General features: G+C 23.7%; 1 protein-coding gene across 1 annotated transcript in view; it reads left to right on the forward strand.

Moving 5' to 3' along the window:
* Positions 1-3,416: 3,416 nt before the first annotated feature.
* The window catches only part of LOC122501063 (probable sodium/potassium/calcium exchanger CG1090), a 31,498-nt gene continuing 7,644 nt past the window's right edge, over positions 3,417-27,270 (forward strand). The window contains exons 1-4 of the mRNA XM_043610304.1: positions 3,417-3,841; positions 19,325-19,801; positions 23,325-23,556; positions 26,111-26,223. Of these exons, the coding sequence (XP_043466239.1) occupies positions 3,815-3,841; positions 19,325-19,801; positions 23,325-23,556; positions 26,111-26,223 (849 nt within the window). The 5' untranslated portion in view covers positions 3,417-3,814. The remainder of the gene's footprint in view (positions 3,842-19,324; positions 19,802-23,324; positions 23,557-26,110; positions 26,224-27,270) is intronic.

Consider the following 27,270-nt stretch of genomic DNA (forward strand, 5'->3'; position numbering starts at 1 on the left):
TTACGAAAAAAATACTTTCTTTGTCTGACCAAAACTACTTTTTCCACTTAGAGTAAAATATGTACAACAAGCGTAATGTCTGACTTTATATGTTTTTACTACTGATACTGACTAATAATATCTTTTACTCTCTAAATTACGACGTTTGTCTGACTAAAATAACTTTTCACTACTAATAGTTGAGTTGCGAGAAAATAAGCTTTTTGTCTGACCAAAAATACTTTTTCTACTTCAAATAAAATCCATAAAACGACCACTTATGTGTGACTTAAATATTGTTTACTACTGATACTAAAACATTTAGAAACTACAATGTTTGTCTGACCGAAAATATTTATACTACTTTAACTAAAATTTCCTCTAACTAACCGCTTTTTTCTAACCAAAATTATTTTTCTTTCCCGTGTGGAAAAATTTTAGGGCGCTGACCAAGCGCTTAATAGACTGTCTAACGTCTTTCTAGACCCAGGGCAGACGGTCTTGTCGAGCGGCTGTTCAGAATTGAAACGAAACTTCCACGCTATCGTCTAGAATAGACCAGCGTTTCTGGTCTGATCAGCAGTGCTAGTAAATTCTAATCTACGTCTATTCAAAATTTCTCGTTATATGTTATGACAACTATTCTTAGAATAATAAAACTTAATTATATTTGAAATAATTTTAATGACTTTTTTTTATATAAAAAGTATTAAAAAATATTTTAACTTTCTGTATTTTTCACTTCAACTTTCTTTAAGCGTAAGGCTTTGTGTCCCTCCCAATCTTTGGCATTGGAGATAGTAGTCTTTTTGTAAAATAAAATTTACTGCAAATCAAAACAGCCGGATGAAACTATCAGTCGTACTCAGCACCAATCTTTAGGCGTCAACCACTAATTAATGAAATTAATAAATAAAAACTTACTAAATTTGCTATTTAGTGGATATTGATTCCCAAATAACAATACTCGATGGTTTTTTAAATCATTAAGTATTACAAAATTTGAAGGAGAGGCATATTGGTAGATGACGCCTAAACATTGATGCTGAGTACGACTGCTAGCTTCAGCCGACTAATCAAAACACATAGAAACACATCAAAATCATTTTTTTTCAGGGCACATTTAAAATTAAATTATACAGAAAACAACAACAACATAGCACATTATTATTCACGTAAAACAGAAACCACAACAAATACTATAATTCACAAACAAAATGCATCACACACTGACTGATCTAACGACGCCAAACGACGCGACGCCATTAGGCGCCATGTTACTTAACAGCTGGGCATTCATCGACGCATGCGCATATAACATCCTAGACCAAATCTAGACGGTCTTAATAACACCGTACTAGACGGACATATTTGACTTAGATTTTTTCTAATAAGCCAATCTGTTAAGTCACTGATTCGGGACTTGATGGACCGTCTAGAATTAGACGGACTTGATGATTGCTAATCGGGAAATCATTGGACTCTAGACTGCCACAATATTTTTCCACACGGGTTCTTACACTAAATTTCCCTCTAAATAACCACTTTGGTCTGACTAAAATAACTTTGCACTACTTATAGTAAAGCTACGAGAAAATGCTGGTTCTGCCTGACCAAAAATTCTTTTCCTACTTCGATTAAAATTCATAAAATGACCACTTATGACTGATTAATAGTATTTTTTGCTTATAATAGCAAAATTACCTGTAACTAATTATTTAGTCTGATTGAAACTACTTTTACTACTTAAACATAAATTTTCAAAAAATAATCACTTTCATTTATTCTGCGTATGACAAAAATTACTCTTACTACTTGCACTCAAATTTCAAGAAACAAACGTTATGATTACAGGACAATAAAACCAATCCAAAAAATCCAAGAAAAAAAGTCCAAAGTACAAAAATTCAAAATAAAATTGTCCAAAGCCACGTTTTTACACAAAAATTCAATTATTTTTCAGAAATAAAAAAATTTCTAGAAAAATTCTAATTATTCTATAAAATTTTAAAACAATTTTTCCATAAAATACAATTATTTTCATAATTAAAAAAATTTCTAGAAATATTCCAATCATTCTATAAAATTTTTAAAACAATTCTTCAAAGAAATACAATTATTTTCAACAAATTTTCATAAAATTCTTTAAAAAAATTCAATTATTTTTTTCAATATAATTCCATTTAAATTTAAAAAAATTTTTTTTTAAATTTTTTTTCTTGTTGGATTTTTAATTTCTTTGCACTTTTTGACCAGGACAAAAAATCCAAAAAAATAAGTCCAAAGTGAAACTATTTTTTTTTACTTTTTTGGATTTCATTTACTTTGGATTTTTTGGTTTGGAATTTTTTTTTGGACTTCTTGTCTGGATACCAAACCTTATGTCGCTGACTTAAAAGTATTCTTTACTACTGATTGGCGAATTTCAAAAACTTACAACTTTGTCTGAGCATAATTATTTTTACTACTTACAAGTGAGATTTTTTTGTGAGAATACTTTTTTTCTGTCGAAAACATTTTTCTTTCCTAGTGTTAAATTTCCAAAAAAAAATTTCTTTGTTTTGAGAAAAAAAAATAGAATTTTTATCTAAGAGAGAGAGAGAGAGAGAGAGAGAGAGAGAGCTCTCTTGGATAAAAATTCTATTTTTTCCAATTTATTTTTTTTCCTTTATCATTATATTTTTCAAAAATATAAAAATTAAAAGAAAATATGTTATCATCATTAAACTCTTCTCTCTCATCACTAGTATCAAAATTTCAATCATTTTCTATTTCTGTCCGACTCCAACTGACCTTTACTACTGAAAAAATTTTTTTGTTAAAAGCTCTTGAAAGCGGCAATGTGAATATAAAAAAATTCCACGTAAAATACGAATGGGCGTGGAGAGTTTTCAAAAATAATGTTAAGCTAGCTTTTTAAAAAAAAAAGAAAAAAAAACAGTTAAAAAATAATAATTCCCTACAAATATATTTTATCACAAATTTGTAACTTCAATACTCTCAATTCCGCCCACTTTAAAAGTTACATAACTTCCAAAGGGAATGAATAATGATGCTGATTATCATTTTTTCCCATTACCATCATCATCATCATCATCATCATTATTATTATCACGATATACATGAAATATTTATTGAGCCAAAATGCCTTCGGTTCGCTTTTAAAATGAAAATTCTGATGGGGGTAACTTGAGGAGAAATGAGAGAAGACGAAGACGAAGAAGAAGAAGAAAAAAAAGCCAGCACTCTCTGAATATGTTTGAAACTATTTATATTCTCACGACTCCTATATATACATGTATTTGTAGGGTGGAAGTGTGTATATATATATATAGGCAGGAGAGAAACGGGAATTCATTGCTTTTCGTTTTCACCCACATTTCGGCGCAGGCGTGATAAAAGCGAGAGACTGCTATTATCAGAGAAGGAGCGTAGACGTAAGAGAGAGCACCGGCCGTCAGATCGGGGGCTGAGATTCGTGGTGTGCGGGGGTGGCTATCCGTACAACGAACAAGGGTTCCACGAAAAAGCTTTCAGTTACGCAAAAGTGGTGGGCTCGTTCGATACCGAAAATTCTCTCTTTCTCTCCTTTTTCTCATCCCTCTCTTGTTCCACGAAAAAAAAAATTTAGTGCCGTTCAAAAAAATCCCCCCTTAAATACAACTTTTCGATATCACTGCCAGAATTTTTTTTTTGGTTCTTTAAAATACGAAATGGAAATTTTAAAAGTGAGAGATGTGAGGTTTTTCAAGTGATCAAAAAAACACAGTGCTCTTGTTTTTTGAAATTCATTTCCAATAAAGGGAATCAAGAATTGTGAGGATATCAATGCGGCATGTCTTCCGTGGTGATCGCCGAAAAGGTGGGTGAACCATCTCTCTCTCTCTCTCTCTCTCTCTCTCTCTCTCTCTCTCTCTCTCTCTCTCTCTCTCTCTCTCCTTCTCTCAACCACGTTTTCGCAGAGGCACTGACATTGTCAATGGCTACAAAACCGGAAGTTAGTGCAGGGGCCTTCACGCTCGGTTTATGTGTGAATCAATAAATTCAGAATGCCGGTGTAAAATAGGGTTTGCGGTAAACTAAAAATATCTTCCTCGACCCCGATCTAAGGATAACGTACTTTAGCACTAATGAAAACATAGGGGGGGGGGGGTGGAATTAGTATCATCAACTCGGATACTTGTTAAATTTTTCTAATCGTTTTTCTTTTCTTTTCTTTTTTTTTTTTTTGCTTTATTTCAATTTGTAAAGTGAGATTTTTTTCTCTCTCCTTTTTTTCGTTACTCGCCCAGGGAAATGCGGTGGGAAATTTTATTACGAGCCATTACGTTTCTTTCTTTCGATTTAGGAGATTTTTTTTTTAAAAAAAGTATATTTTTTCGATTGTGAAAAGTAATCTAGGGGGAGAATAATGTCAATAGAATTGTAAAAAGAAAATAATAAAACGGTGAAACTGGATAGAATTTGTCAATAGCATGAATAATGGGGGAAAAAAATTGGGCTACAAAATTTAGTGAATGTTAAACGATAGTAAAAAAATGGAAATACTTGTTACATGGACTATTTTGAGTCTTTTTCTTTTTAAGGCAAAAAAATATTTTATCTGGAATACCTACAAATGTTATTATATAAGCGAAATTTTTAGTTTTTCCAGTTAAGACTTTCGTTATTTTAGAGAAAATTATCCCTGTTCCAAAGCGAAATATTTTTTTCGTGTTCTATTTGGAGTTTTTATTCAAGAAAAGTAAATTAATATTCATTTTTTAAACTAAAATTAAATTTTTTGTTTGCAAAAATTTACGAAGGTGGAAAATAATTTCAATAACGTAAAAAATAGTTAAAATTTGTTAATAGCCAGAGACAAATTGTAAATAAAATAAAATAAAAATTTTTGAATTATTAAATAAAAGAAAAGGAAGGAAATTTTTCTAACATGAGCAATTTGGAAGTCTTTCTGATCTTGTTGGTTTTTTTAAAATAAAAGAAAATGAATACCTACCTATTTAGTAAGAAATATTAAATTTTTCCGTCTGCAAAAATTTACGTAAGCGAAAAATAATGTCAATAACGCAAAAAAAAATGGATAAATTTGTTTAACAGCAGGAAAAAAATGTGTTACAAAATTTAGTGAATATTAAACAAAAGAAAAAAGTGTAAATTTTTGTTATTCGAGCTATTTGGATTTTTTTTCAATCAAGTTGGTGTTTTTTTCAGGTTTTTTTTACAATAAAAATAAATTTATAGACATCTTTTTAAGTAAACTTAAATTTTGACGATTGCAAAAAATTACGCAAGCGAAAAATAATGTCAATAGCGTAAAAAATGGATGAAATTAGTCGATAACAGGAAATAATAGCAAAAAATTGAGCTTCAAAATTTAGTATGAATATTAAATAAAAGGAAGAAATGGAAATTTTTGTGACTATTAGGAATCTTTTTCCTCTCTATTTGGAGTGTTTTTTTTTTTTGCAAAAAGTAAAAGAATAGCCATTTTTTAATTAAAATTAAATATAGTTTAAATTATTTTATTAAAATTTAATTTTTAATTTACTTAAAAATTCAATTAAATTAAATTTTACTGTTTGCAAAAAATTACGCAGGCGGAAAATAATTTCAATAGCGTAAAAAATTGATAAAATCTGACAATAGAAGAAAAAATAAATAAATAAATTGGAAAAAAAATTAGGCTTGCAAATTTTTTTGAATATTAATCGAAAGGAAAAATTGAAATGTTTGATACATGAGCTTTTTGAAAGTCTTTTTCCAATCTATAGTTGACTTTCTTTCAATAAAAGAAAATTAGTGACTTTTTTTAAAGAAAATTAAATTTTTACGTTTGCAAAAATTTACGCAGGCGGAAAATAGTTTAAATACAAGGATAATTTCACTCTAGCTTGAAAAATAGATAAAATTTGTCAATAGCAAGGAAAAATTGAAAAAGTTTTGTTGCAAATACAGTCAATTTTAACCGGAAAGGAAAAGAAAATTTCTGTAATACAAACCATTTGCTCTCTTTTTACAATTTAATTGGTTTTTTTCACAATAAAAGTACATTTTTTTATTACTAAATATAAAAAAAACTAAAATAACCACGTTTATAAATTTACAAATATAAAAAAAATAAAATAGAAAAGAATTGAACTGAAAAAACGAAAATAGAATAAAAAATGGAAATATTCGCAAATATTTAGCAGAGAGGAAACGGAAGAAAGTTCGGAAATTTTTGTTACACGAGTCATTAGATTTCCTTCTTCGATCTGTTCGTTTTTTCTACAATGGAAGAAAAAACTTTCATTGCAAAATTTTACAAGCGAAAAAATGAAATAAAAAATTGTGCTAAATATTTAGTGAATATTGAACGAAAGGAGATGATGGAATTTTTTTTTATATACGAGCCATTTCTTTCTTCGATCAAGTTGAGTATTATTTTATTTTTTTTTTTTTGCAATAAAAGTAAATTTTTTTTCTGTGCTAACATTTTAAGAAAAATCTGAAAGAAACCTAAATTGTAAATTTTTTTCTTTGATAAAGTTTAAAGTAAAGTCTAAAAGAAGAAGAAAAAAACCTAAAGAGTAAAAAAAAAATGGAAAAATCGAAAAATATTTAGTAAAGAGGAAGCGGAAAAAAGTTCGGAAATTTTTGTTACACGAGCCATTAGATTTCTTCCTTCGAGCTAGAAGCTTTTTTTTATTAACGAAAATAAATTTTCTCTTTTGCAAAAATTTTGAAAACAAAAAAGGAAAAATAAAGCAGAAAAATATGAAAATAAATAGAAAGGAAAGCAAATTGTATTAGTAAGGAAAAAATTCGTATACGAAATGAATGAAAAAAGAAAAAAAAAATTTCAAATTGGTAATAGAATTTTCTTTCAAATTTTCTAGTTTGTTTACCATTTTCTCTACTATTTTATTAATTAAACTATTATTTATTTATTTAAATTTTTACGAATATAAAAAGTTACTTAACAAAAATTTTTTAAAAGTTGGAAGAAAATTATGAAACTAAAGAAAGAAAGAACTATTTAGGTATACCTATAAAATATAAAACTACAAAAGATTAATTATTAATATTCATTTATTACTAATAGGCTAAAGGCTCCTGTAATAAAGAATTTATTCTCAATTTCTAATTCAAGAACCCATATTTTATACCTCTTTTGATAAATTTTTTGTTCATTTTTACGATTTCTTTTTTTAAAATTGAATTCGAATTTATTAAACTTTTGTCCTACACGCCGATTTTAAGATAATTATTTCGGTTTTTATGCCCTTCTAAAAAGAAGATTAGGTAAATTAATCTTCATTAAGATCGTGGTTCTTGTTTTGAGAAATTCTGCGAAATATATAGATTTGAATAATCTCGGATTAAGATTGCTGGCGAAGATTATTTCTCAAGTAGGAAAGAAGTTGAGAGGAATTTGACATAATTTTCCTTTGGAAACTGTATAACTTTAGAGAATATTTTTGTGCTGAACGACTGAAAACAGTTTTCTTTACAAAGAATATATAATTTACTCTACTAAAAATCAATTCCAGAGAAAATTCAGTGAATTTATTTTATTAAAACAGAATTTTGTTTGGAGAATTATCTATTATTTGTTTCAATATAGTAATTAATTCAAAAATAAAAAAAAATTAAAAAAATGTAATAATTAAAATTGAAAATAATAAAAATAATAAAATAAAAAATAATTTTTTTCTGATTTTATTTTTAAAAGATAACATTTCTTCTGAAAAAAATTGTACTAAAAAAATTTTTTTGAAAGGCTTTTATTGAATTTATTATTTTAATAATAAAGTTCATCCGAAATAATTAATTTACAAAAGAATTTTATCGATATGATTATTTTACAAGAGAATTTTATGGAAATAATTATTTCATTAAAATTTCTATCGGAATAATTTATTTTATCAAAGAATTTTATTGAAATAATTATTTTATTAAATGAATTTGATTCGATTATTTAATTTTAATATCATATTTATTCTACTACACAAAATTTTACTACATAAATATATTTTTCTTTTTTATAAAAAATTTTAATTCGAAACAATAGAAATGTATTTCTATTATAATGGAAATAATATTTATTAAAGTAAAATTAAAATTAGTACAATTCTTTGCAAGAATTCATTTATAAAAGAGAATATTAATTGACAGTAATATATTAATTATTAGTAATATAATATTATTAATATTTATTAATATTAATAGAAATGTTCTCTTATTTGTATAAAATAAAAAAAAATTCTGATTTACAAAAGAATTTTCATTCAAAATAATAGAAATAAAATTTATTTTTATATTTATTAATTAAAAAGCAATTTTTCTTCTTCACAAAGGAATTTTGTTTAGAAATACGAGAAATATATTTTATTCTCATTTTCATTCATAAAAAAAACAATTTTTCCTCGTTATGAAAGAATTTTTTGTTCGAAATACTAAAAATATATTTTATTAATTATTATTATAGTAAAAAAACAATTTATCTTCTTTATAAAAGACTTTTAATTCAAAATAATAAAATATTTTATTTTTATTACGATTAAAAAAATAAAATAGAAAATACTTTTATTTTTTAATTATTTTAAAAATAAAATTTATTTTTACTATTAAATGGCGCAGAAAAGTTTGTGCTAATTTTGAAAACTAATTACAATCAAATGATTTTTGTTGGAATAATTTACTCCACTAAAGAATTCTCCTGGAATAATCACTCCACTAATGAATATCAGTATAGAATAATCAATACATTAACTAAACAATTCCAACCAAATAGATATTATTTCAACTTTATAACCTTATATAGCTTGAAAATAAATCGAATATAATGTGAATATGATAATTGAAACTCTATTATTAATATCTATACTATACTCTAAAAGTTCACTTTTCACAGTAATTATCCCATGCCAACAGTATATTTGTATTTCATCAATTTAAATTAATTAACAAGCGCAAAAATTCGTAAAATAAACAGTACCAAAAAAAAATAATAAATTTTTCCCATCCAATTTTTGCTTTTTCAATTAAAAAAATATATAATCACTCAAATATGAAAACTCGTCAATTATTTTTATATATTCTCTTTCTTTCTTTTACTTCCTTTCTTCTCTCTTTTTTTTACATCAATTCCAATAACAATTTCAATGCTCGTAAATTTCATTTTATTCCATCATCATAACTATTTTTTGCGTTTATAAAAAAAAAAAATTGTAGAAAACTCTAGTATAATTTGTAAAGAAAAAAAAGGGAGAAATTTTAATTGATCTGTTATTCACAAATTTTTTATATTCTTCCGAAAAAAAATTACGATGAGCGATCTTTATTCTTTTCTCTATTAAATATTATATCTATGAACAATAATGTCCCTGGGACAAAGTTTAATGTCTATTACGAATTTAAAAAGTCGATGCGAAAAGGGACTCATTAAAATTAAAGTTTTCTTTTTTTCTTGCCTTTGGAGAAAGTATACATTCCCTCGGGAGCTGTTTAAATTTCTTTTTAGCAAAAAAAAAAAGAAGAGAGTGCGGAAAATAAAAATAAACTTCTTCAACTCTTTACTTTTGTTCGCGAATTTTCTCTTTTACAAAAAAAAGAAGGTGAAGAAAATTGAAAATTTCGATTTTTTGATTAGAAATAGAGGAAAAATTCTATTTATGTTAGAAGAAAGGATAACTATTTTTTGCTTTCAATATTTTTTTTTAAACAAATTTATGCTTTTATTTTCTTTTAATAATATATTATTTATATTCTATAATTGAAAAATTTATATGCAGTTGAAACGATTTGGAATGATACTCGATTTTATAGATTTTTCTTTCTTTCAGTAATGTCCAACAACATTATTGTCCTAGAAGTTATTATTATTATTTTCTTTTTGATTAAACAATTTTAGTACAATATTAATTGTTTTTTTAATAAATAATAATCTTCATTTATCTTCTCATATTATTTTTTTAACTTTCGCCCATTTGCAAGGGAAATTGTCACGCTGAATTCGAATCCACAGTCAGTCTTTTTACTACATGTCAGGTTTCTGAAGTAATTGCAATTTTCTGTCCAAATTTGAATTAGTCTGTAAAAAAAATTTTAATAAAAATCTTTTAAATAAATAATTAATTTTTTAACACGAATGAAACGTATTTGAATAATTCGTTATTAGTGTATATACTCAGTGTAATCATGTTAAAAATAAATTAAAATTACAGAGTCTAACAAAATTGTAAAAAAAAAAAAAAAAAAATATTAACCATTTTTGATTTAATTGCAATTATATATTATAATAATTGACATAATCTGTCCTCACGTGAAGTTAGTGTTGTTTTATTCTAATTTTTTGTTTTATAGTTTGAATTGTTATGTCAAAATTTTAAATTTCAATCTTTGAAATTTTAATTCCTGTAAAAGTATCATAATATTTAAATAAAAAAAAAATTATTAATTTGTTAGCTTTCTTAAAAATTAAAAGTTTTGAATAATATTATTCAAAAATTCTAAAAAAGTAATTGATTTTTCAAAGAATTGCAGTTTAAATTATCATAAAAAATTTTTCCAATGATTTTACATTGAAAGTATTTCGAAATTTTAAGAAAATAAAGAACAATAAGTATTTGAATATTTATTTTACAAAAATGATTCAGAAAGATTTAATTTGGAATTTATGGAAAAATTAGGTTTTTGAAAAATAGTGATTAAAACTTTTTGAAGATATACTTGAATTGCTGAAAATAATTTTAAAAAACTGAAAGAATTGAAAATTTTCTAAAACTTTATATTTTAAAGAATTATATTTTTTCATCTTTAAAAATTATCTATATAAAAATAAATACAATTGTATTTTTGAAAATACATTATTTTGTGAATTTATAAAAATTAGTCTCTTTAAATAATCCAATTCTCGTGGTTGAATTATGTTCTGATAAGAATTGATTTTAAAAAAATTGCAGATAAAATTTTTCTTTAAAAATTCTTAAAGTTTTTCAATAATTTTAATCAAAAATTCAAAAAAAAAAAAAAGAGAATTATAGAAGAACTACAGTTGCAATTTTTAAAAATAATTCAATTTCATGAGGTTTTTCATTGAAATTATTTGAAATCTTCATTCCAGTAGAAAAATAAAAAGTTTTTAAATTTTTGTTTAACAAAAAGTATTGAAGTTTTGAATAATTTAATTCATAGAAATTTCGAAAAATTGTTTCTAGAAAAAATGTAGGTAATTAAAATTTTTTTAAAATAATTGTATTTCCAAAAATAATCTTAGAAAATTGAAAACAATTAGAAATTTTGTCAAATTTCATTGAAATAAATTTATAATTTAATAATATTTTAATGAATTTATTTGTTTACTTTCAAAAAATTATTTTTGATATATAATCGTATTTTTGAGGAAATCTAATTGAGAATTTGGAAAATACCTAATTAAATTTTTATATAAAATTTAGAATAAACTTATTAGAAATATCTTGGCGATTTATCTACGAAATGTTTAAATAATTAAATTTACAGTAAAATTGTTAGAAAAATCATATTTTTTAAAAATGAAGAATTTTCATTAAATTACAAAAAGCAAATCTTTCAAAGTAACAATGGTAGAGAAAATTTCATTCGCGCTTGCGCGCGTGTAGTTTTGCTAGTAGTGTTATAATTCATGAGAAAATAATTTTTAATTAATTGATTAAATATTGTGGAAAAAACTACGAATTAAAAATATATTATAGATTTCAATTTTTCCAAAAAATAATTTATTAAATACCCATATAAATAGATTATTTATTTGTATTCTATTTTTTATTTTTTGACATTTTTATTTTGCTATTCTTTATATTACATTTTTTATATTTTATTTTTTATTTTTTTATTATATTTATTTTTTTTGTAAATATTCATTATTCTTCAGAAAAAAGTGTATTTTTTTTTATATTAAAAAAAGAGGTTTATTATTACTTAAAAGTATTAAAACCACGTTTAATATAAAAAATAACACTCTTTTAAAACCAAATTGTGGAAAACCAACTATTATTGACTATAAACACAAGTACTCTGTATAGTGTGGCTGTGTTTATATAGAGAATAAACTTGCTAGATTTTCAACCACGAAATGGTTCAATGTATATATAATAATGTGTCTGTGTGTGGATATATATATATATATATATATATATATATATATATAATACACTGATATATATATAAAATATATATATGTATATAAAACGAAAAGAGGGGGTTCATATGTGTGCATGTAGGTTGAATGGACAGTTAGGGAGTAAAAGGGGTGGGGTAGGGGGTAAAAGCTGTGAAAGATGTAGCTATATCATCATGACTTGTGACGTTTAACGATCGACAAAAGCCTGAAGCCACATTTTTGCAAGCAGCCTCTTGTTCTTTCCTCTCTTATCCCTATTTGGCCTTTTTTTTAAATTTCACTCTCGTGAACTTGATATTTTATTGCTCTAATTAAGATCGATTGTGTTTGGAATTGTAGAAAAGAGACATCTGGTTGTTGTAATTAGTACTTTTGACCCTTCTGGAAATCGTTAAAATCACAAAAAAAAAAATTCTACCCCTCTCTCTCTCTCTCTTTTTTGGAAAAAAGAAAATTGGGGTTAAAATTACAATGATTTTAATCTTTTGATTTTATTTCCACACTTTTCTTTTTGAGGTCAAATATATAGAGGTAGTGTACAAGAGAATTTGTGTAAGCTGTCGATAATTACGTTGATTGGTTGAGGGTAGTTTAAGTAACATTAATTGAACGACAAGGTGACGTGAATCCAAGTTTTTTACTTTGATGTTTTCGTTTCATTGATTTTGTAATTTTGTAAATTTTTTTTTATATAATTTAATTTTTCTTTATTTATTGGAATTGTTGTTTTCAATTATTTTCTTAATTTTTGTTTAATTTTTATATTTTTAATGTCATTTTTTTCTTTCTTTCAATTTTCTTTTTTCGTTTGGTATTATTTTTTCATTTTCTAATTTCTATTTTTTTACTTATTTTCATTTTATTTTTCAATTTCTATTTTTTTCATTTATAACCTACTTTCGTTTTTTATTTTCGATTTATTTTTTTTAATTTTTATTTATTTTTTTAGTTTCTTTCTAGTTTTTGATTTCTATTTATTATTTTTATTTTTTATATATTTTAATTTTTTAATTTTTTATTTCTACGAATTTTTCATTTTGTTCTTATTTGTTTTTTTTAATTTTTCAATTTCATTTTTATATTATTCTGTTTTTTTAATATTTTGTGAAAGGTTTTATTATTAGTATATTTTTCCCCTGTTTACATTTCGTTAAAAGGTATTTTTTTGAAAAAATATTTTCTGTTTGCTTTCCTCTAGTTCTAAATTTGAAACGTTTGGTTCAAATTTCAACAGTTTTGGTTCTTTTTCTGATTTACTTTTTATTTATTTATTTTTTTTGTTTGGTTTATTTTAACGTTGACATTTCTTTATATTGTCACCGCACTTCAGATATTTTAATGTACACCCTTTTATGTTTTGATTAATATCCATTGAAATGTGTATTTATTTAAATTCTTATTTTTGTACTCAATGCGTTTTATTTACAAATTTTCCAATGGAATTTTTATTATTATTATTATTATTATTATTATTATTATTATTATTATTATTATTATTATTATTATTATTATTATTATTATTCACATCTAATTATAATTTTCTGTTTAAATTATTTTTATTGTCTTGAAAAATCAATTTTTCTAATTCGAATTTTTCTAACAAAAACTTATCTTAGATAAGAAAAACTTCAAATTCGAATTTTTCTAACAAACAATTTTCTTAGTTGAGAAAAAACTTCTAATAGTAATTTTTTAGTAAATATATTTATTATTTAGTTAAGAAAAACTTTTAATAGGAATATTTTTAACCAAAACTTTTCATGGTTAAAAAAATGTTGTGAGGAATTTTTCTAACAGAAATTATTCCAATAGAAATTTTTCGAAAATAAATTTAAAAGCTTGATTCTTTTCACAAATTCTCCAACTTTATTTCACAACAGTATTTAATTTTGTCAATGAAGATTAATTTCTATCCATATTAAAATGTCATTTGTTCAATAAAATGTAAATTATATTTAAAAAAAAAAAAACTTTCCACTATTGTCGTGAATGAAAAAGATTTCTATTTCGCTCTTCTAAAGAGTAAAGGACTCGAGTTTTTTAATAAAGTCAAGGAAAAAAAGGAGAAATCTCTGAAGAAATTATATTTCACTTATTCTTCGATCCTTCCTCTTTTTTTCCATTCTTTTTCCTCACTTTTTACCTTATATAGCGATAACATCGCAGGGAGTGTAAAATACCTTTGAATTTCTATCATTCGCAGATGAGATATTCGGAGCCAATTACGAAGAATATTCAAGTGCTCTCGTGTATTGAAAGGCAGATACATCATTGATACGATTATGTCAATGAAGCTCAAGTATCTTATGGTAACGACAGACCGTGGGAAGATTAATTCAATTTCCCCTAAGAGGTTCTGACTCTCCTTTCAAGATGAAAAAATAAAGAAATAAAAAAAAAATTCTCAAGACGATGAGCTTTATTGGTATCATTGCCTTTAAGATGTGCAATTATAAACAAAAATAAAAAATGATATAGTAAATAAAAAATATTGAAGAAAAAAAATATATGGCGAGAGGAAAGAGAAAGATATAGCAACTTCTATATTAAGTCAGAAAAAACGTTATTATCTAATTTTCTTTAAGTGTATTTTTCCCCTTAGAGGGAGATTACGGATAAAGATGACTAAGCAACATTTACACAAACAAAACACACCCCTTATATTATAGGATTTTCCCTTTTTCTTCTTCATTTTTTTTCCGCCTCATGTACATTGTTTGCCACCATCAGATTTTGATGTATATGTGTCATATAAGATATAAAAATATGATGAGGGGAAAGAATTTAGCATTTTTTTTTTTTTTTTGCTTTTTTAAGGGGAAACTATTCTTGGTTATTGTGTTACAAAACAGTTGAAGGTAATCCTAAAGCTCTTAAATCGAAATGAAGGCAGTGGATAAAAATTCATTGGGGTTATAAATAAAATATAACTTTGACTATTGTTCTAGTGGGGAATATTTAGAAGTTTTTGATAATTCGTTGGAATTAGTTTTGGTTAAAAGAGTATAAGTAGGAAGTCTTTAATGATTATGTCTGAATTTTGTGGTTTTGTCTAGCCAAGAGTCACTTTTACTACTTAGACGAAAAATAGAAGAAAATTTTTCTTTTTTTGGATGGAAATGTAATTTTTGGATGATAATCTTACTTGTAGTATAATCAATACTTGAATTTAAATTACAAGTGGAATTTTTGTCTGACCTTAATTTTTCTTTACTACTGATGACAAAATTTATGGAAAATGGTACTGTAAGGTCTGACTAAGAATGTCTTTTACTACTTTCACTAAATTGTTAAAAGTAATCTGTCTGACTAAAAGTATTTTTGACTACCAATTTTTTTTATCTTTCCACTAGTAACTAGAAGTGACTTATTTTTGTCTGAGCAAAACTACTTTTTCTACTTACAATCAAAACTACAGAAAACCGTCAATTTTGTCTGACTAAAAATAAATTTCTCTACCAATAATAAAATTTCGAGAAATTACTGCTTTTGTCTGTTTAAAACTACTTTTTCTACTTACAACCTAATCCACAAAAAACCGTGAATTTTGTCTGACTAAAAATATGTTTCAGTACTAATAGTAAAATTTCGAGAAATTACCACTTTTGTCTGAGCAAAACTACTTTTTCTACTTACAATCAAAACTACAGAAAACCGTCAATTTTGTCTGACTAAAAATATATTTCACTACTAATAGTAAAATTTCAAAAAATTACCACTTTTGTCTGAGCAAAACTATTTTTACTACTTACACTAAAATTTTAATAAATTACCTATTTTTTAATAAAAACTACTTTTTCCATTAGCTTTCAAGATACTTTTTTGTCACTAATAGTAAAATTACGAGAAACGACTACTTTTGTCTGACTAAAACTATTTTTCCTACTTACACTACAATTTAAAGAAAACCATCAATTTCATGTGACTAAAAATTTTTTTACTACTAATAGAAAAATTACGAAAAAACAATTTCTTCTGACTGTCCAAAACTATTTTTATTAATTTCTACTTCTTTCCACTATTTCTACTAATTATAGACAATTAAACTTAAAAGAAATATCTATGCCGTCTGGCTAAAAAGTCTGTTACTACTAATAGTACTTCTGTTTGATTAAAGGTATTTCTTAGTACCAATATTAGTTAATCGAGAAACTGCACAAAATTACTTAAATAACTTGGATTTAATATGCAAAAGATGATCACTGTTGTCTGACTAAAATTATGTTTTACTACTGAATAAATAAATAAATGACTAAATTAAAAAAAATTAAATAAATTACTATTATTATTGTCTGACAAAAAATATTTTTTTCACTTACATTGAAACTTGAAAAATACATAAGATTTCAATTAAATAACTATACTTAAAGTGAAATTTCAAAAAACAAACATTTTTGTTTGTTGAACAAAATTGAACTTCTGACTGATAGATACTCCTTTTAGTATTTCGCCCTAAAATAAAAAAAAATTTTGCTTTAAAATATTTATTTATTTATTTAATCATGAACGGGCTTATATTCAATAAAAAATATTTCTATGCCCTATAAAACAATAATGATTCCACGAGGAAGAAAAATAAATAATAAATTAATAAAAAATAATAAAAATAAAATCAAATAAATATAAATATAAAATAAGTAAATAATGAAATAATGAAATAATAAAATAAAAATAAAATTAATTTAACTCAAATAAAATAAAAAAAAAATAAATTTGAAATAATCAGGAAATCGATAACTTCCTCATGCTCATAATTTTGCGTGCGAGATGTAAATTAATTAGTTTGAAACGAGCTTATCGAATGTTTACACGTTATGTATTATGTTTTTTTATCAAAACAATTTTTACATTTAATAATCACATTTTTTTCCTCTCTTTAGTTTTTCTTTTAACAAGTTTTGTTCCAATTATATCGAGAGTCTATAAAATCGTGCCATAGTTTCATAAATCTTTAATGATATTTTCTACTTTGCAGTTGAAAAGCAAATTATTCAATTACAGTCAACGCATGAGAACTCAATTTACATAGAAAGTAAATTTATTATTTACGAGATATATCTGTCTTCACAAACACATTAGTATCTCTATTATTCTAACATGTATAATAGAAAAATAATTCTATTTTTCTTCATAACTTTTATTTTTTAAATATTATTTTTCTATTCTTTTTGAAGAATCGATTTTTATTTTTTCCCAGTAAAATTTTATTACTATGTTACAAATTGTATTTCAGTTGCTCTTTTTTTCTATCTGAGAATTCTAAGAAAATCATCGCCGTGTATGACATTTTCCGCTATATTGGGTCAATATTGTTCCCTGGTGGATATTTCTGGAAAATCCCTCTAACATTATATGTATATATATAGAGAGAGAGAGAGGCGAAGACATTATATTTGTGAAATGATGAAAACATAAATGTTTGCCAGCTTAAATTCATTTGCATGATATTGACAAGTTTATTTAGCTTTTTTTACTAGATTAAAATTAAAAGAAAATAAAATTGTAAATTAAACGTTGATGAAAATTTTTCAACCGCTGTAAATTTAATTTTCCCTTGAAAATAACAATTTTAAATTGAATTTTTTATGAAATATTTTCTTCTTTATTTTAAGAGAATGTATTTTTTTTAAATAAATATTTGTCAAATGCGAAGAATTATAATTGCAAAAATTGTAATTGCAGAAATTTCAATTGTAAATAATTTGTGAAAATAAATTATTCCTTTATGGAAAAAATAATAATTTAAAATTTAATCTTTTTTAAACGATTTTCATCTTATTTTCGTAGCAGTATTTTTCATAAATAATATTCGTTTAATGCAAAAAATTATAATTGCAAAGTTTTCAATTTGTAAAATTTTAAAAATAAATTCTCTCCGAGGTAAAATAAGATTTTAGATTATTTATAAAAGATATTTCTATTACTTTTAAAAAATTATTTTTCAAAAATAAATATTCGTCAGATGCAAAAACTATAATGGCAAAAATTTCTATTACAAGAAATTTAAATAATAAATTTCCTACAAATTGATTCAAATCGATTTAAATTGATTCAAATTGATTCAACTAAAAGTTGAATCTGTTATAAAAAAAATTCTCTTTGATATGAAAAAAAAACTATTTCGAAATTGAATCTTTTAAAAAATATTTTCGTCTTTATCTTTAGAGAAAATTTTTTCAAAAATAAATATTCGTATTGAATGTAAGAAATTGTAATTGTAAAAATTTTAATTACGGAAATAAAAATTAATTCCCTTGAACGGAAAATAAGAATTTAAAATTGAATATTTTATTCTTACAAAATTTGTTCTTTAACAAATATTTATATATTTATTTAAGTACATCGTCCATTGCAATAAATATAAATTCAAAGAATTTAAATTACAAAAATTCTCAAAATAAACTCCCCATGAAGGAAAAATGACAATTTAAAATTGAATCTTTTGTAAAATATTCTTTTTCTTTTACAACATCTTTTTTCAAAAATATGATACACATTGATTTAATATTTAATATTGAATATTGAATATTGATTGCCAACTGCAAAAATTGAAACTAAAAATCTTTCAATTACATGAATAAAAAAAATTCTCGGAGAAAAAAATCTTAAATTGATTCTTTTATAAAAGATTTTCCTTTTCCCTTTAGAAAAGTATTTTTTAAAAAGAAATATTCGTTTAATACAAAAATTATAATTGCAAAAATTTCACTTACAAAAATTACAGTTCTATTAATTTTAATTATAAAAATAACAATTTACTAACAGTTTGCAATAAAATTGTAAACTGTAAATTGTTATTAAAATAAAAAATATAATTTTTCAGAATTATATCTGTAGATGTAGAATCATTGAAAATTATTTTCAATTTCCAGAAAATGCATAAAATATCAATAAAACGCAAAATAAAAGCAATAAACGAGTATTTAAAATTAATGCAGTAGAAATAAAAAAGTTTATTGTTCCGGACTAGATTATTTGAGTCAATATAATATCTAAGTTTATAACCGGAAACATAAAACTGCATATTACGATAATAATATTAAATGTTCCATAATCAGAATTTCTTTGATTAGAAAACAGAAACATTTGTCGGAAATTTATTTCCACTTTATATATTATGTATAAAAAAAATATATTAAGATTTAAATTTTTCTCATTATTCTTCAACAATACTAAATGAATTATATTATTTTTCAGTCGCATTTCACGAGGCACAGAACGCGACGTCTCACACGTCGTGAAAAATGGCCCCTACATCTGGCATTTATTCTCATTTATTTTTTAATTCATTTGATTTCATCATCGACAACATCGCCATTAAACGTTGGGAATTTAGTTTCAAATACAACGACAATATCGTCAACAATGGAAACGGCGATAAAATCGTCCCAGTTAAATTCCAATCAGTTTGAAAATGAAAAGGACAAAAACAATGACAAGAATAAAGGATTACCCCCTCAGGATCAAGTGAAGGAAAATAATTTTAATGAAAATACAAAGTCACCGGAGAGCGAAAAAGAAAATGAAACAAAAGAAAGTGAAAAGACAAGCAAGGATAATGTGATAGACGATAAAACAATGGGAAAAGAAAATACGGAGCCTGATCGTAAGGATGAAGATGAGAAGAGCGATGGGAATGAGAAGATTTCAGGAAAAATTCCAAATTCAACAAGTGTAAGTTTATTTTTTGAAAAATATTTTTTCTATTTTATAGATTTCGTTTTTATTTTGAAAGTGCTAGTTTCTTTTTTCAAAGTTTTTTTTTAAAGATTCTTCTTCTTTTTGCAATCAGAGAAAAATTTATTTTTCTTTCTAATAGAATTTTGTTTGACAACATTTTTCTCAATTGGGAAAAATTTATAAAATATTTTTTTACAATTTTTTTTCCATCCGAACATCTATAGAATTTTCTTTGAAAATCGAAATAAAACTTGTTTTCAATTTTTATTTCATGTGGGTTTAGAATATTTTCTAAAGTACTAAAGTCACGATTATAAAGAAAAAAGTTGTCTGTTAGAGAAATTCTTTTACTACTTGTATTAAAAATTGTAAAAAGTTTTAATTTTGTCTGACCTTGAAACTCTTTTACTACTGGGACTAAAATTATCGGAAACTGATACTCCAGTCTGAATAAAACTTAGTTTTACTGCTTCTTCTTAAATTAGAAAAAATTCGCCGTTTTGTCTGACTAAAAGGCACTTTTACTACTTTGTAGAGAAAATTACAAAAATTAAACAAGTTTTGTTTGACAAAAATTATTAAAAACTTGCTTTCTCTACTTACGCTGAAACTCAAAACTCACAGTTCTGTTGAGACTAAAGTTTACTTTTATTGATTTAAATTCAAAATCAGAGAGAAATCAAAACGTTGTTTGACTAAAATCCACTTTTACTACTTCTAGTAAAATTACAAAAATTTAACTAATTTGTTTGATAAAAATTCACTTTTTCTACAGAAAACTGGTATTTTTTGTGTTAGACTAAAGTTATTTAAATTTGTTAATATTTATTTTCTCATTATTTTTTATTGTTTTTATTTACTATTTAAATTTAAAATCAGGGAAAACAAAAGCCATTTCTGACTAAAAACTGCTTTTACTACTTCTATAGAAAATTTACAACAGGAGATTTTTCTATTTAAAAAAAAAACTATAATTTTTTCTATTTAAAAGAAAATAAAAAATAACTAATTTTTTTAATTAAAAGGTGCAATAAATTGTTCAATTTAGAGAAAATTGATTTTGTCAAGTAGAAAAAGCAAGTTTTAGTCAGACTCAGTGCTTATAGTTTCTTCCAATTTTGAAACAATAGAAAAACTTATTTTCTTTCAGAATTTCTAAATTTTCAGTAGAAAAATCATTTTTTAATCAGACTGGATAATTTCCGTTTATGGCATTTTAAAATCAGTAGTAAAAGTAAATAATAATGAGACAATCAAACTTTCTTTAACTTCTGTACAAGGAGTGTTAGTAAAAATTACCCAAAATAATAATTCCATCTGACTAAAAGTGTTTTATACTACTTATACAATTTGAAACAAAATTTACAATTTCGTCTGACTAAATTCTACTTATTCTACTATTATTGCAAAAAATAACTATGACAAATACCCACTTTTTCTACTTAAATTTTTTCGTATCACTGAAAAGTAGTTTTTCTACTTTCGATAAAAAGCAAAATTTTTAAAATAAACTTTTAACGTGACTAAAACTTTTTTTTTAGTAAATTTCTGGTAAATTTTTTAAGTAGTCAAAAGACAAAAATTTTAGTCAACTAAAATTGTCATTTATGGTCATTTTCGCTTGTCTAAAAAAATTATTATAATTTGTTTCAAAATAAATAAATTAATATTAAAAACAAACAATTAAAAGTGTATGTATAAATTTTTTTTTAAATTCAAGAATTTTTTTTTAATAAAAAATGAATATTGCAAAAGAAAAATGACACAAAAGTAATTTAAATATATCTGTCTAAATATATTTTTGACTCCTTACGTTGAAAATGTCAAATGTCTGACTAAAACTCAGTTTTACTACTTAGGGCATAACAATAAAATTATCCCACAAAAGAAAATTACAAAAAAGGCAAATTTGTCTGACTAAAAGTGAGTTGTACTACTTACAAAATTTAGCCAAAGTCACTTTCACTACTTTTGCTAAAGTTACGAAGAATTCTTTACAACTTTGTATGAAACACACTTTATTTCACTTCTTCCATTAGAATTACAATAAAGTAACAACTTTGTCTAACTAAAGTTTTTGTACAACTTAGTAAGGAAGTTTACGAAAATTAACTCTTTTGTCTGACTAAAGATCATTTGTACTACTAAAAAAAAAATTACAAGAAACAATACCTTTTGTCTTAGTAACATTGTCCCTTTCTAACTAACACTTCGCTTACAGACGTTGTATCAGAAGTTTAAGAAAGTTTAATTGTAGTTGCTATTGTACTTCTGTCACATTAGTGTAAGAAAATTTTACGTCTCACTATTATTTACTATTACTACTGATTCTAAAATGACAGGAATATTGACAGTAAAGTCTGACTTAAAATTGATTTTTCTACTGAAAAGTTGTAATTTCTGAAGGAAAATAAGTGTTACTTCTTAAACTTTTAGAATTGTCTGACTAAAACTTGCCTTTTCTACTTTGGATATTAATTTTTTTAAGCCAAAAATTTATTCATTCTTTAAAATAAAAAAATTTTACCGCATTTTTTAAATAGAAAAATTTATTGCTTTAAAAGAAGATTTTATTCTTTCTTTTAAATTGAAAAATGTTTCTTTTAAATAGAAGAATTTATTGTTGCTTTCAAATACAAATATCTATTGTTTTTTAAACAAAAAATTTATTGTTTCTTTTAAATAGAAAAATTTGTTGGTTCTTGGAAATAGAAAAATTTGTTTCTTTTAAATAGAAAAATTTGTCATTTATTTTAAATACAAAAATTTATTGTATAGTATACAAATAGAAAAATCTATTGTTTTTTTAAAATAGAAAAAAATTGTTATTACCTTTAAGAAGAAAAAAATATAGTTTATTTTTTAAAAAGAAAAATTTGTTATTTCTCATTCGAATAGAAAAATGTACTGTTTGATTGATTTAGAATTAGCGTAAACTATATCAATTGTGTTTGATTAAAAAGTTTCTTTTTCTATTTTTCAAATTAATTTGTTTAACAGAAAAATTGATTAATTTTTAAAAATAGAAAAGTCTTATAATATTTTTGAAATAGAAAAATCTATTGTATAAAAAAATGATTGTTTGTTAAATGGAAATATTTGTTTTTAATTTATTGAAAATGGAAAAATTTACGCAGATTTTATCAAATAGAGAAATCTATTACTTTTAAATAAAAAAAATTTATTGTTCCTTTTTAGTAAATATTGGTAGATTTTTTAAATAGAAAAACTTTTTGCTTCTTCTTGAGTAGAAAAAATCTTTGTCTTTTAAATAGAAAATACTCCAGTTTTTTTAAATAGAAAAATTAGATGTCTTTTTTTTAAATAGAAAAAAAAATGTTATTTTTTAATAGAAAAATCTCGTTTTCATAAAATAGAAAAAATCTCTTCTCTCCTTTAAATAGAAAAATTTATTCTTTCTTTTAAATAGAAAAATTTATTTATTATTTTTCAAAATTAAAAAATTTCCTTTTTCTTCTAAATAGAAAATTAATTTCTCCATTTTTTTTTTGCACAGGAACCTTCAATTATATCAACGACAAGTATACCTGAACATTCGACAGTGAGGCCTAAAAGAATAAATTGTTCAGCGCCAGCCATCGAACAATTTCCGAGACCATTGATGGGCCCCAGTGCCAGGAAACATGGTGGTCTTATCATTCACATATTAGTCGCAGCCTATACTTTTCTTGGTCTTGCCATAGTCTGTGATGATTACTTCGTATCCAGCCTCGACAGGATTTGCGAGAGTAAGACTCTAAATCTTTCAATTTCCTCTCCATCCATTTTCCATCTTTTTTCTCTCCACCTATTATTTTTTTCCATTATTACTTTTCCCCGGTTTCTTTTATTTTCTAACTCTCTCTCTTAATTTTCAATATCTATTAAATTTAATTTAATATTTAATACTATTACAAGTAGACACATATTTGAAAAAAATTGAAATAATCTTCTTTCTTCCTTTTTCTTTCTATAGAGAAAATTTTTGTTTACAGAAGAAAAATGTTGAAGAAAAATTTAATTAGTAAAATTTGTTCCATTTGATAATATTTCTCTTTGTTTTGAAATTTTCAAGAATAAAATAAATGTAAAAAAATTTGTTTCACATCTACTTTATTTAAAGAATAATATTTTCATTTCTGTTTAATTTATTAAAAAAAATTTAAATTAAAGAGTTTGAAATTACATTTGGAATTTTCTAGTTATTACTAAATTGACATTATTAATGAAGTTGTATTTTATTAATTTTATTATCAATTGAAATTATCTTTCATGACTTTAGTTATGTCGGTTGAAATAATATTTTATGACTTAAATAATTAATTAAATAAATGAATCTCCTTTTACCTAAATTATTAACGAGGGAAATTAATTAATTATTTCTTCTACAAGCAATCAGAGTAATTAATAATTAATAATTGTGGATAATTGATATTATAGAATAGAAAAATTTTTTGTTCAATTTGACCCACTTTTTCCTAATTAAATGGATTCAATTACTTATATATGAATGTACGTATATACATATAAATGTTTGAAGACATTTTTCCGTTTTGTTATAATTTATAAAATGTGATGTTTGAGGAGAAAAAAAATTTTCTTGTACACGGGAAAAATTAATTTTCCCTCATAAAAAATTACTTTTTCCTCTTGAATTCAACTCTCGCTTTTTTTGAGGGGGACGTTAGCTTTTTCACATATCAACATGAATTTCATTTTATCTCTCATAAATTTATCTCACTTAGTGCGAGAAAATCTTGTCTGACCCCATAACAACTTGTTCTACTTAACAGATCAATTTTGTCCGAGACGAGACGAATTTTTTTTTTAACTTTGTGATAAAAATAAAAATTTATTTTCTCCACTTTTTTTTTCTTTTTTGCTTCTTTCTCTCGACCTATTCAATTTTAGAAGCAGTCAGTTCATATTTTAATTACTCATGAGAGTTTTGCTGAATCGAGTTTTATCTTTTGTTTTAAATTATTAAATAATATGAATTTAACGGGTGAAATAATACACATTTTTAATAATTGAATTAATTTGATTTTTAAATTTAAATCACTATTTTATAATAATTTAATTTAATTTTTATTTTTAAATGTAGAAATTAAAATAAATTTTTAAGTAAATAAAAGTGAGGTGAAGTTGAAAAATTTCAAAACAATTTTTACGTAGAGGGAAAAGAGTATAATTTGTGTGATTGTTTCGAAGCACGTCGCGTAAATGGAAAAAAATAAATACTAGTTAAAATATTATGAAATAATAACATTTTCAGCAAAATATTAATTCAGTTATGAAAAGAAAAAAAATTTCTGTTCTTTATTATATTTTTGAACTTTAATTTTTCACTTTAAATTTGAAATTAACATAGAAATATTTGCAATTTAATAAATAGTAAAATAATTTAAATTTAATGAGAAATAAAATAGTTGTAAATTCAAATTGAAATTTAATTCAGAGTAAAATAAATTTAATTTAATTAAAATAGAAATATTCTCAATTTAATTGATAGTTTATTTAATTGAAAATATTTATTTTCAATTTAATTGAGAGTAAAATATTTTTAACTAAAATAAATGTAAAATAGTTCCAAATTAAATTGGAAGCAATATATTTTCAAGATCATTGCATAAATTAAACGAAAAGTACAATAAATTTAATGAAATTATAAGTAAAATATTTTTAATTTAATTGACTTTAAAATGATTTCAATTTAATAGAAAGTAAAAGATTTTCAATTTAATTGAGAGTAAAATATTTCCAATTTAATTAAAAGCAAAATATTTTCAATTTAATTGAAAGCAAAATATTTTCTAGTTATAATTGAATTGAAAGTAAATTTGATTCAATTTGAATGTAAAATATCAATTTAATTAACAGCAAAATATTTTCAATAAAATTAAAATATATTCAATTTATTTGAAATAAAAGTAAAATTCTTTAATTTATTTGAAAGTAAAATAATTTCAATTTAATTGAGAGTAAAATATTTAAATTCAATCGAAAGTAAGATAATTTCAATTTTATAGAGAGTAAAATAGTTATAATTTAATTTTCAGTAAAATAGTTATAATTCAATTGTCACTTGTCAGTAAAATAATTTTAAATTAACTGAGAGTGAAATATTCTCATTTAAATTGAAATAGAAATATTATTAGTTTCATTGAAAGCAACAAATTTTCAAGTTAATTGAAAGTGAAACAATTTCAATTTAATATCGAGAGAAAAATATTTTTAATTCAATTGAATGTGATATTATTATTAGATGATTGAAAATAAAAAAAAATAATTTTTTTTTTACAGGACTAAGATTATCACCAGACGTGGCAGGGGCAACATTCATGGCTGCAGGATCGTCTGCACCAGAATTGGCAACCGTTGTAATAGGAGTCTTCTTTGCGCAAGACGATATTGGCGTAAGTTTCATTCACAAAGGGAAATAATTATTGATCTTATGCATCAGTATTACTGTATACAATGAAAGCAAATACTCATTTTGCAATATTAGATCTTTTAATGTTTTCCTTCTGTCATCTCTTTTTCCTCTTGTCTATATCTTTTCTTTCCTTTCTTTCGCGAGAGCTTCACTCGCGCTTTTGTTCTCCGCTCCATTTTCATCGTCTCTTAATTAATTCATGTTTCTTAATTTAATTAATTTAGTTTTTCTTATATTTTTTCATTCTTCATATTGTTCGTCTTTGCTCTTTTCATTTTACGTCTCTTCTATTTTTAATTTTTCCATTTTTTATTTTTTTCCTGGCTTGTTTATATCTTTACCACTTTTTTCTTCTTTCGTACTTTTTGTTTTTTTATGTTAAATTCTCGGTCAAGTTAATTTACAGTTCTTTTAATTTTCTCCCTTTTAGTTTATTCCTTTATTTATTCTTATTTCATATTTTTCAGTTTTCTTCTTTTCTATTTTTTTCTCTTAATTTTTTTCAATTTTTCATTGTTAACTTAAATTTTTTTTTCATTCTTCCACTGTTTATTATCTTTTCACTTTTTTCTGTTGTTTTATATTTCTTGTTCTTAAGTTAAGTAAATTTTTCCAATTCTTTATTTTTATTGGTCAGTTTGCCTCTTTCCATTTTTCTCCTCCTTTATTCTTCATTTTTCTTCCTTTTTCTTTTTTTCATTATTTTTAATTTTTTCTTCTTTTTCTATTTGTACTTTTCTTTTTTTTATTTTACTGTGTATTATTTTTCTCCTTCTTTGTTTTTTTAAATTAATTAAGTTTCTCTTGTATTTTCCTTTTTTTAGTTTTCTTCGTTCCATTTTTTTTTTCATTTATTTTTTCTTCTGATTAATTTTTCACTTTTGTTCTGTTTTGTTTTTTCTTCTTCTCTATTTTTGAAATTTTCATTTTTACTATTTTCTATAATTTCAGTAGTAAAACAGTTTTGGTCAGACGTACAAAAATTTTGTATTTTTGTCTAATATATTTTATTTTCCCTTTTGCCATT

Source organism: Leptopilina heterotoma, unplaced genomic scaffold, assembly GCF_015476425.1.
Source record: "Leptopilina heterotoma isolate Lh14 unplaced genomic scaffold, ASM1547642v1 Lhet_199, whole genome shotgun sequence".
In the NCBI taxonomy this organism is placed as follows: Eukaryota; Metazoa; Arthropoda; class Insecta; order Hymenoptera; family Figitidae; genus Leptopilina; species Leptopilina heterotoma.